Consider the following 12,472-nt stretch of genomic DNA (forward strand, 5'->3'; position numbering starts at 1 on the left):
GGCCACTGCGCTCCAGTCTGGGTGACAGAGTGAGACTCCAACTCAAAAAAAAAAAAAGAATTCCCTTTTCTCCTCATCCTCACCAGCTTTATTTTTTGTCTTTTTAATAACAGCCTTCTAACTGGGGTAAGATGATATCTCATTATGGTTTTGATTTGCATTTTCCTGGTCATTAGTGATATTGAACATTTTTTCCATATATCTGCTGGTCATTTTTATGTCTTTTGAGAACTGTCTCTTCATGGCCTTTGCCCACTTTTTAATTTTTTTTTAATTATTGAGTTATTTAAGTTTCTTTTATAGTCTGGATATTTAGTTTCTTGTCAGGTAATTAGTTTCCAAATATCTTCTCCTATTTAACAGGTTTTTTCTTCAGTCTATTGTTTCCTTACTATTTTTTTTTTAATACAACATACCTTGGAAAACCATATTCTCTAGTCTAGTATCCTTATAGGCTATTATATTATTAAGTCATTATCATTGTAAATGTTCCTATGGTATTAGTATTAAAACAGAATTTTTAAGAGTCCTTATCTTTTCTTAAGATAATTGTAGATCCTTATGTAGTTGTGAAAAATAAGATAGAGTGATCCCTTGCATACTCTGTCCCAAGGGTAACATTTTGCAAAACTGTAGTATCTCTGAACCATATATCTAACTCACCTATCTTATTCAGATTTCCCTAATTTTATTTGCACTCATTTGCATATATGGTGAATTCTGTGTAGTTTTATTACTTGTGTAGGTTTGTGTATCTGTCACCACAGTGAATACTGAACAGTTCTAACACCACAAGGTTCTCTCCTGTTGTCCATTTAAAACACATCCACCTCATCCTACCTTTCTCCTAACCCCTAGAAACCACTATTCTGCTCTTTTTTTTTTGAGTTGGAGTCTCACTCTGTCGCCTAGGCTGGAGTGCAGTGGCATGCTCACGGCCACCACAGCCTCGACCTGCTGAGCTCAGGAGATTTTCTGCCTCAGCTTTCCAAGTAGCTGGAACTACAGGCATGCACCACCGCATCCGGCTAATTTTTTGATTTATTGTAGAGATGAGGGCTCACCAAGTTGCCCAGGCTGGTCTTGACCCTGTGGGCTTCAGCAGTCCTGTCACCTCACGCCACTCAGATTATAGGCATGAGCCACCATGCCTGGCCCATTTGCTCTTCATTTCTAAAATTTTGTCATTTCAAAAGTGTTACATAAATTGGATCATATAGTATATGACCTGTTAGGATTGGCTTTTTTTTTTTTCTTCTCCTCCTCAGGATAATTTCCTAAGAACCATTTAAGAAATATTTTGTGTATCAGTAGTTTATGCCTGTCTATTGCTTAATAGTATTCCATATTATGTATTTATCACATTTTGTTTAATCACATTACCTGTGAAGGACCTTCTGAGCTGATTCCATTTTGGGGCTTTAAAATGTAAAGCTACTGTGATCATTTGGTTACAGGTTTTTGTGTTAACATAAATGTTTATTTATCTGGATAAATGCTAGGAGTACAATTCTGGGTTGTATGATGGTTGCATGTTTAGTTTTTAAAGAAACCGTCAAACTATTTTCCAGAGTGGCTATACGATGTTGTGTTCCCACTAGCACTGGATGAGTAATCCAGTTTTCTCTGCATCCTTGGCAGCATTTGATTTTGTCACCGTTTTTTATCTTAGCCATTCTGACAGCAATGTAGTGATACCTCATCTTGTTTTAATAATCTCCTTAATGGCTAATGATTCTGAGCATCTTTATGTGTTTATGGGCCATCTGTCTACATTTGACCCTTGAACAACATTGTTGAAAATCCACATGTGACTTCCGACTCCCCAAAAGCTTAACTACTAATAACCTATTGTTGGTATTACCAGTAACATAAACAGTCGATTAGTACATATTTTGTATGTTCTATGTATTATGTTTTGTATTTTTTTAAAAATTTTTAAATATTTTAAAGATGTTGAGTACAATTCAGGGTTAGGTATACAAATGTTCATTATGCAGGTACCCTTGTTAATGAGGTGTGCCCCCTCCCTCCCCTGGCAGTTTCCCACTACTGTCAATACCTTTCTTTTAGTGTTATGATAATTGTTCAAGTTCTGCTTATCAGTGAGAACATGTGGTACTCAGTTCTTTCTGTGATAGATCACTCAGTATTATAGACTGTAAGTCCATCCAAGTTGCTCTGAGGTTCATAATTTTGTCCTTTTTTATAGCTGTGATATATTTCATCATGTATATGTACCACTTTTTTTTTATCCAGTCCTCTTTCAGTGAGCAGCATGGTTCGTTCCATGTTTTTGCTATTGTAAGTAATGCTGCAATAAACATGCGTGTGCAGGTGTCTTTTTCATAGAGTAATTTGAGTTTCCTCCAGGTATATTTCCAGTAGGGGCATTGTGGTGTTGTATGGAAGGTTGATTTTTAGATCTTTTAGGAATCGCCAAACTGTTTTCCACAGAGGTTGTATTAGTTTACACTTAAACCAACAATGTAGAAGTGTTCCTTTTCCCCCGCATCCTTTCCAACATCTGTTGTTTTTTGAGTTATTGATGATGGCCATCCTGACTGGAGTAGGTGGTACCTCAGTGTGGTTTTAATTTGCATTTCTTTGATGACTAGTGAGGCTGAGCGTTTTTTCATGTATCTGTTGGCTGCTCATATGTTTTCTTGAGAAGTGTCTATTGATACCTTTTACTCACTTTGTAATGAGGCTGGTTTTTTTTTCCTTCTCAGCGCGTTTGAGTTCCTTGTAGATCCTAGATATTAGGTCTTTGTCAGATATACAGTTGGCAAAAATTTTGTCCCAGTCTGTGGGCTGTCTTCCTGCTCTTACAGAAGCTTGTCAGTTTGATGAGTTCCTGTTTTCTATTCTTAGAATAAAATAAGCTAGAACAACATTTTATTAAGAAAGTCATAAGGAAGAGAAAATATAATTTGTTAAGTGGAAGTAGATCATCATAAATCCAGGTATAAGTGAACCCACACAGTTGAAACGCATGTTGTTCAAGGGTCATCTGTATATTCTTTGGTGAAATGCCATTTTTTGTCTTTTGCCCATTTAATATTTTTTTATTATTGAGTTTTGAGAGTTCTTTATATATTATAAAACCTTTATTGTTTTACATTTTAAATTTAAGTCTAGGCTGGGCTCAGTGGCTCAGCCTGTAATCCCAGCACTTTGCAAGGCTGAGGCTAGTGAATTGCCTGAGCCCGCAGATTTGAGACTAGATCAGGCACCTTGGTGAGTCCTCGTCTCTACAGAAATAAAAAGTGAAAATAAAATAAAATAAGATAAATTTAAGTCTGTAAGTCATTTTGAGTTAATATCAGTATAAGGTATGAGGTTTGGGTCAGAGCTCATTTTTTGTTCTATCAATGTCTGACCGCTCCAGCATGATTTGTGGGAAAAGCTGTCTTCATTGAATTGATTTTGTACCTTTGTCAAAAATCAGTTGAGCATATATATGTGGGTCTATTTCTGGGTCTTCTATTCGGTGCCTTTGATATAAGTGTCTGTTTATCCTACTACCAATAATACCACACTATCTTGATGATTGTAGCTAAATAATAAGCCTAAATATTAAAGAGGAATTCCTTCCACTTTATTCTTCTTTATATCAAGATTGTTTTACTCTTCTCAGCTCTGAGGCTTCCATATAAATTTAAGCATAAGCTTGTATATCTTTTACAGAAAATCTTGCTAGGATTTTGGTAGGAATTACATTGAGTCCTTATCTTTTAGAGGTACATTCTGAAATATTTATATGTGATTTATAGACTTGCTCCAAAATAATTGGAGATGGGTAAGAGTAGGTATGAGACAAGTTGATAATTCCTGAAGATGGTGATAGTACGTATTGTGTATCATTATACCATCTTTTCAGCTTTTGTATACATTTAATATTTTCCATAGGTTGTTTAAAGTTGCCTTAGCTTAAAAGGAAGGTTTTAGTATTTATTATTAAGCCTAGATACCTGAAATGTCTACTGAAACCAAGTTCTAGTTACTCTTTTTACAGAGTCTGAATGTAATATTTATTTGGGTCTTTATTATTTATCAGTCCCTTTTGGAAGGTTCACCTGGTTAGTTTCTAGAAAAGGAAGCAGTGTTTAACCTGAGGATATTGGGTTCGTACACAGCAGATATAACTTATACTTTGTTACACTTTTTTTAGGCACTGCTGAGAAAGATTTAGAAAGTGCTAAACTTGTACAGATTTTACACAGACTGCTAGCAGATGAGAGAAGTGCTCCTGAAATCAAATATAATTCCATGGTCCTGATCTGTGCTCTCATGGGATCTGGTAAGTATTTCTTAGGTCATTTGATGTCTGTCAACATATGGCTGATGTTACATATTAAATATAGGATAATAGTAAATGATGGTTGTGGGTTTTAAAAGCATTAGAAATTAGCTTATGAGCTGGGCTCGGTGGCTCAGTCTGTAATCCCGCGCTTGGGGAGGTTGAGGTGAGTAGATTACCTGAGCCCGCGGGTTCGAGACCCACCTGGGCAACTTGGCGAGACCTCATCTCTACGATAAATAAAAAATTAGCGGGGCGAGGTAGCGCACGCCTGTAGTTCTGGCTACTTGGAAGGCTGAGGCGGAAGGATCGCCGGAGCCCAGCAGGTCGATGCTGCAGTGGCCAGGAGCGGCCACTGCACTCCAGTCTGGGTGACAGAGTGAGACTCCAACTCAAAAAAAAAAGAAAGAAAGAAATTAGCTTATGAAGGATGTAGGATTGCTTTTTATTCTCCATTACTTTAAACATTTATAATTTCTTTGTGATGATAACATTCAGCTATCTTCTAGCTATCTTCAAATGTATAAGACATTATTTTCTATAGCCACACTACTGTTCAGTAGATAGTATTATTTTTTCCCAGTTTTATTGTAGACTTAGGCACATGCATGTTTTATTGTAGACTCAGGTACACATGCATGTTTGTTACATGGACATATTGTGTAGTGGTGGGAATTGGGTCTCTGGTGGCCCGTTCCCCAGATAGTGAACATTGTATCCAACAGGTAATTTCTGAACCCTAATCCCTCTCTTCCCACTACCCTTACCGATATCTCCAGTGTCTATTACTTCCATCTTTGTGGCCATTTAGCTCCTGCATTTAAGTGAGAAGATGTGGTGTTTGATTTTTTCCATCTCTATCCTTGTTGCTCCAATGGACATTAGTTTACATGGCTGTGTAGTATTCCTCATAATATATATACACATTTTCTTTATCTAGTCAATTGTTGATATGGGTCCTTATGCTGGTTCTAAGATTTTGCTATTGTGAATAGTGAGGGAATGAGCAGTCGAGTGCAAGTATCTTTTTTTATATATTGACTCCCACCCCCTCTTGGGTAGATCCCTAGTAGTGAGATTGCTGAGTCAAGTGGTAAATCAATTTTCAGTTCTTTGAGAAATCCCCATACTGTTTTTCACAGAGGTCAGACTAGTTTTCAATCCCACCAACAGTCAATGAGCATTCCCTTTTCTTCGTAACTGCACCAGCATCTGTTGTTCTTTGACTTTCCAATAATAGCCGTTCTGATTGGTGTGAGGTGATATATCATTGTGGTTTTAATTGACATTTTTCTGATGATGAGTGATGTTAAGCGTTTTTTCTTATGTTTGTTGGCCACCTGTGTGTCTTATTTTGAGAAGTGTCTTTTCATGTCCTGTGCCCACTTTTTAATGGGGTTTTTTTTTCATGTTGAGTTGTTTGAGTTCCTTATGGACTCTGGAATTAGCCCTTGGTCTGTGGTATAATTTGCAAATATTTTCTCCCTTTCAATAGGCTTTCTGTTCATTCTGTTAATGATTTCTTTTGCTATGCCTACGCATTTTAGTTTAAGTCTTATGTGTCTATTTTTATTTTTATTGCAGTTGCTTTTGGGGGTCTTCATCATAAATTCTTTACCTAGGCCAGCGTCCAGAAGAGTGTTTCTATGTTTTTTTCTAGGATTTTTGTAGTTTCAGGTCTTACATTTAAGTCTTTAATCCATCTTGAGTTTATTTTTGTATATGGTGAGAGATAGAGGTCCAGATTTCCTCTTCTTTTTTTTGTTTTGAGTTGGAGTCTCACTCCGTCACCCAGACTGGAGTGCAGTGGCATGCTCCCAGCCACCGCAGCCTCGACCTGCTGGGCTCCAGCGATCCTTCCGCCTCAGCCTTCCAAGTAGCCAGAACTACAGGCGCGTGCTACCATGCCTGGCTAGTTTTTGATTTATTGTAGAGACGATGTCTCGCCAAGTTGCCCAGGCGGGTCTCGAACCCGCGGGCTCAGGCAATTCACTTGCCTTGGCCTTCCAAAGTGCTGGGATTACAGGCTGAGCCACCGAGCCAGGCCCAGATTTATTCTTCTACCTATGGCTAGCTAATTTTCCTAGCACCATTTATTTGAATAGAGTGTCCTTTCCCCATTGTGTATTTTTGTCAGCTTTGTTGAAGATCAACTGGTTGTAGTTTGTGGTTTTATTTCTGGGTTCTCTATTCTGTATATTGATCTGTCTGTCTATTCTTGTACAATTGTGTTTTAGTTACTGTAGCCTTATAGAATAATTTGAAGTCAAGCAGTATAATGTCTCCATATTGTTCTTTTTGCTTAGAATTGCTTTGGCAATTCAGGTTCTTTTTTGGTTCCATATAAATTTTTACATTGTTTTTTCTACTTCTGTGAAGAACAAAGTTGGTATTTTGATAGAGATTGCATTGAATCTATAGATTGCTTTGGTCAATATCGTCATTTTGACAATATTGATTCTTTTAATCCATGAACATGGGATGCTCTTCCATTTGTTTCTGTTATCTCTGATTAAGCTCTTGATTTGGTTCTAGGCTTGAGCATTTTTGATGTATAGAAATGCTACAGATTTTTGTGCACTGATTTTATATTCCGAAACTTTACTGAAGTCATTTATCAGGTCTAGAAGCTTGTTGGAGGGATCTAGAGTTTTCTAGCTGTACAATCATATCATCCACAAACAGGGATAATTTGACTTCCTCCTTGCCAATTTGGATGCCTTTTATTTCTTTCTCTTGCTAGCTTGTTCTTCCTAGAACTTCTAGTGTAATGTTGAATAAGAGTAGTGAAAGTGGACATCCTTGTCTTGCTTCTGTTCTGAGGAGGAATATTTTCAACTTTTCCTGAGTAAGTATGATGTTTGTTACATATGGCTCTTACTATTTTGAGATAGGTTCCTTCGATGCCTAGTTTGTTAATGGTTTTTATCATGAAAGGGTGTTGGATTTTGTCGAATGCTTTTTTTTCTGCATCTATCGAGATGGTCTTAGGGTTTTATTTTTGCTTCTGTTTATGTGGTGGATTACATTTGTTGATTTGTGATATTGAACCATCCTTACATCTCTGGACTAAAACCCACTTTGTCATGTTTTATCATTTGTTTTGATATGCTGTTGAGTTTGGTTTGCTAGTATTTCATTAAGGATTTTTGTATCTATATCAGGGAAGTAGGCCGAGTTTTCTTTTTTTGATGTATCCTTGGCTGATTGTGGTATCAATGCCATATTGGTTTCATAGAATGAGTTAGAGAGTCATCCTTCCTCCTCTGTTTTCTGGAATAGTTTCAATAGGTTTGGTACCAGCTCTTCTTTATATATCTGATAAAATGTGACCATAAATCCATCTGGCTCTGTACTTTGTTTTGGTTGGAAGATTTTTAATTACTGATTCAGTTTCATTGCTCAGTATTGGTCTATTCAGGGTATCTGTTTCAGATAGTAAACTTTTTAGCCCCACCCTGTTCTTTCCCTCGAGGCCTCTGCTGTCACAAAAGTGAGATCTTTAGTTATGCTCTTACAGTTCCCTGAGGTTTTTTGTTTTCCAATTTATTATCTCTCTGTTATACAAATTGAGTAATTTCTGTGATTCCATCTTAAAGTTCTCTGATTATTTCCTTTATCCCCTACATTCTCATGTTAAACTTTTACTGAGTTTTTTTTCAGTTAAAATTTTTAGTTCAAAATTTTCCATTTGCTTCTTTATATCTTCTGTTTCCTTGCTAAAACTTTGTTTTTTCCATTTGTTTCATAATTGTTTATTGAGACATTTTTTAAATTGTGGTAAAGTATACAAAATGTAAAATTTACTATTTTAAAGTATACAGTTTAGTGGCACTAAAGACATTCACATTACTGTGCAACCATCACTATCATTCATCTCCAGAATCTTTTCTTTGTTTCTCTAAACTGAAACTGTACCCATTAAGCAATAACTCCCCATTCTCCTCACTCCCCAGTTTCTGGCAACCATCATTTATTTTTTTTCTCTGAATTTGAGTACTTTAGATACCTAATACATGTGGAATGATAAACTATTTGTCCTTTTGTGTGTAGCTTATTTCACTTAGAATATCTTTAAGGCTTATCTGTGCTGTAGCATGTTTCAGAATTTCATTCCTTTTAAGGGCTAAATAATGTTCCATTGTATGTATATGTGGTATTTGGTTTATTCATTTATTAACTGATTCATATTTGGGTTATTTCCACCTTTTGACTTTTGTCAATATTGAGTAATGCTACTCTGAACATTGGTATTCAAATCTCTCTTCAAACTCTTGCTTTCAATTCCTTTGGGTATATACATGGAAGAATTGCTGAATCATATGATAATTTAATGTTTAATTTTTTGAGGAACTGCCATACTGTTATTCACAGTGGCTAGACCATTGTACATTGTACCAGCAATGCACATGGGTTCCAGTTTCTCAACATTCTCACCAGTACTTATTATTTTATGTTCTTTAAAAAAAAAAATAGCCATCCTAATGAGTGTGAGATAGCATATTTTTGTTGTTTGACTTGCATTTCTGTAATGATTAGTGATGCTGTGAATCTTTTTGGGCTTGTTGATCATTTCTACACCTTCTTTGGAGAAATGTCTATTCAGTTCTTCTGTGCATTTAAAAAACTTATTCTCTAGCACTTGTGCATGCATAAATTATTTTTTTGTTTGTCTGTTTAGTTGTAGGAGTTCTGTGTACCATACTATACTGTTTTGATTATTGTAGCCTTGTAGTAAGTTTTAAGATCAGGAAGTGTGAAACCGCCTGATTTTTTTTTTTTAAATCAATTTTTTTAAAGACCTTCTGTTCTTTTAGAAAATTGTTTTTTCCCTGGAGATTACATATGTATTTTAGGATAGAATTTCCTACTTCTACTAAAAATATTTGTTCTAGGTTTATGCCTATCTTATTAAATAAGCACATCAGTTTGAGAAATGCTGGTTACATCAAGCTTATTAAACCTAACTCTTCCGTATAGCAGTTTTCAGAGTCTTAACAGGAGTCCTATATTTTCCTGTAATTGAGATTAAATAGAGAAAGAAAGAAAGGAAGAAAGAAAGAAAGAAAGAAAGAAAGAAAGAAAGAAAGAAAGGAGGATAGGAAATCTCAACAGGAGCCCAATGTCACAAATTTGTTGAAAGGATGTGAAGTGTAAACTTTTTTTTTGCCACAAAAATTATTTTGAAACAGATTCTAAAGCTTTTCAGTATGTCATTGGACTTCATATTTGAACTGATTTCTTTTCATGAGTCTTGAGATCATACAGTTAGCTGTGTTTAATTATAATTCATCATTCTAATCAACCTTAGACTGACATCTGATCTGTTTAAAAATGTAGCATGTAGCTGGACACTGGCTCATGCCTAAGTCCCAGCTGCCAAGGCAGCAGAGGTAGTAGGATTGCTTGAACCCAGAAGTTTGAGGTTGTAGTGAGCTATGATCACACCACTGACTCCAGCCTGTGCTTAAGAACAGGAACCTGTCTTGAAAAAAAAATTTTTTTTAATTAAAAAAATGGGGCAAGTTAAGTTTCTGATTTTTTTTTTTTTTTTTTTAAGTCAGAGTCTCTCTCTGAGTAAGGCTGTCACCAAGGCTGGAGTGCAGTGGCATGATCACTGCCACTACAGCCTCAACTTGTTGGGATCAAGTGATCCTTCTGCCTCAGACTTCCAAGTAGACAGAAATACAGGTGTATACCACCATGCCTGACTAATTTTTTTATTTATTGTACAGATGAGGTCTTGCCAGGCTGGTATCACACCCCTGGGCTAGGCAATCCTCTCACCTCCACTTCCCAAAGTGCTGGGATTACAGGCATGAGCCACCACACCAGGGTGATTTTTTTTTTTTAATCATATATCCCTAAGAAAGACATTGCTAGGCCACCTCTATGTCTTTTTCTAGAATTGTTCCTAGATTTATAGCACAGTCTCATCAAAGTAAGCATTTGTGTATATATTTTAGAAAGATTGTGTAATCAAATTAGGACAGCCTAACAGAAGTATATTTGTTATCTTGCTTTGTCTTTCAGAATCTCTACACAAGGAAGTGCAGGATTTGGCCTTTCTAGATGTTGTATCCAAACTTCGCAGTCATGAGAACAAAAGTGTTTCCCAACAGGCCTCTCTCACAGAGCAGAGACTTACTGTGGAAAGCTGAGAACTGCCCCTCCCTGATACCCAGCATTGCCCAGCTCCGATTTCCCCTCTGTCCTCCATCCAGCTGCCTCTTCTGCTTCATCCTCTACCATATCACTCGTGCATGCATGTAATGTTCCAATGCCAGTTGAAGAACTGCTGTAGGTACCCTACCTAATAAGATTTCTAAACCCATGGTTAATGTGAACATGACTTTGTCAAAAACAAGTCTCCACCCATAACTGTTCTCTTGTACTCCTGTTGCTTGAACTACATTAAGTAGAATGTGCATGTTGTAGTCCTATGATGACGTAAACTTGGTACTACATAATGACTTGCTCCTCACACACAGTAAACTACATAACAATGTACTGGTAAATTAGAAACAAAGAATGCAGCAGGATCTGTCTAGCTTATTAAAGACAACTGAATCGTAAAAGTAACTCCATTTTTTGGTGCTTGGGAAGCACAGTGACCAAAAAAGCTGTATGGCTGCTCATTCATTGGTCTTACCGACTCATGTCAAACCCATGGTACCTAGAGTTAAATAAAATTCCAATGCTATCATTCTTTACCCTATGGTTTCTCCTTTTTCCTAACTCTGTAGACTATTGAAACTGCCACAGACTGGCAAGACTTTCTGAGGTTTCTCATTCCATATTTAATTGACTGTCATCAATAGCCTGGTGTTGAATACATTTGTAGTTATCAGTGTAAAACTAAAGGGTTGAAGAATCCCTATTACAAGCATTTTGGTTTTTGTATATATTCTAGATTCTGATACATGTTCAATTTTGCCTCAGAACTTCTTCCATCAGTTAATCAGCATTGTTCAGCACTTGTCTTTAAAAGTCATTTGGCATTTGCTTTCAACTGAGGAAACTTGATATAGCTCACTGGAGGAAGAATTTTTTTTTTTTTTTTGGTCGTTTTTCATTGTTCAGCTAGAAAATGAGAAGTTTCATATTTCATAGTCCTTTTAAACCTTATATTAGAACTAGCAGAACATAGGAGGAAAGATAAAGAAATAAGCTTGTCTAGACTAAAGAAAGGAAGGCCGGTGATACAAGCCATAGTGGCCAGTCCAGTGCATTCTGCAGATGACCTCACACCCCTTGCTGTTAGCATCCCACCTCCACTTCCCACCGAGAACTGCAGCAATCATAAAGGCCTGGGAAGGCCAAGACTCAGGAGATAAGAAGACCCCTCCTTGGCAAAATACAGTGTACTCTTCACTGCCACTGCCACCACCAAATGGGTTTTTAGAGCTTTAAAACACGATCTTTGTAAATGAATCATCACATCCTTGTGACCCACCTGCCTTCCCCCTATACTCAAATCTGATCACTACTGGCCTAAAGGCAGGATGGGCTCTGATTCGGAGGACTGTGGGACAGTAGGTTCACCATGGAGGTGACAGGAGCCTCCTCCCTTTCCAGTGTGAGATGCCACACATCTCTATGGTCAGTATCAGTTGGACTTTAGACCCTAAAACAGCTATAATTCAAGAAAGTTAAAATCCTAATGGAGGAAAAGAATCGGGACTGGTTGCTCCCTTTGATGTTCAAATAAGGAACTGTTGTGAGTGCTTACACTACTTACTGTAAGAATGTAAGAATGATCTTGTTTATTATTTTCTCCTGGGCTGGACAGTGGACTATATTTTATTATAGGTTTTGAAAGACATCTGTAATGTTGCATAACAGACTGTTCATATTAATAACAATAAATAAATAGTATATCAAGCTATAATGGCATCATTTGGTTTGTTTGTGTATGTTATCTGTTTCTAGCTCCTAAAACAGTGCTTGTTCATTGTTGAGGTTCAGTAAGTATTTGCTGAATGAGTGAATGAATTCCTACGTCCATGAGGTTTCTAGACTGAAGAAATTCTGGATAGCTTAATTGATTGAGTGATAGAGAATTTGAGATTTAGATAGTATGCCTGAGTTCAACAACAGCATCCTAAAATCATAGATTTGACAGAAGTTACCATCTGGGCCAACTGCCAGTCATCAGTTTGCTGATAC

General features: G+C 36.8%; 1 protein-coding gene across 6 annotated transcripts in view; it reads left to right on the top strand.

The window, feature by feature from the left end:
• The window catches only part of RAP1GDS1 (Rap1 GTPase-GDP dissociation stimulator 1), a 166,385-nt gene extending 154,194 nt beyond the window's left edge, over nucleotides 1-12,191 (top strand). For all 6 annotated transcript variants that reach the window (XM_008066995.1, XM_008066997.1, XM_008066998.1 and 3 more), the window contains 2 exons: nucleotides 4,175-4,303; nucleotides 10,337-12,191. In XM_008066995.1, the coding sequence (XP_008065186.1) occupies nucleotides 4,175-4,303; nucleotides 10,337-10,464 (257 nt within the window). In that variant the 3' untranslated portion in view covers nucleotides 10,465-12,191. The remainder of the gene's footprint in view (nucleotides 1-4,174; nucleotides 4,304-10,336) is intronic.
• Nucleotides 12,192-12,472: the final 281 nt, after the last annotated feature.

The sequence above is a fragment of the Carlito syrichta genome, unplaced genomic scaffold (genome assembly GCF_000164805.1).
Source record: "Carlito syrichta isolate Samal-C Ts95f unplaced genomic scaffold, Tarsius_syrichta-2.0.1 Scaffold309239, whole genome shotgun sequence".
NCBI classification, from domain to species: domain Eukaryota; kingdom Metazoa; phylum Chordata; class Mammalia; order Primates; family Tarsiidae; genus Carlito; species Carlito syrichta.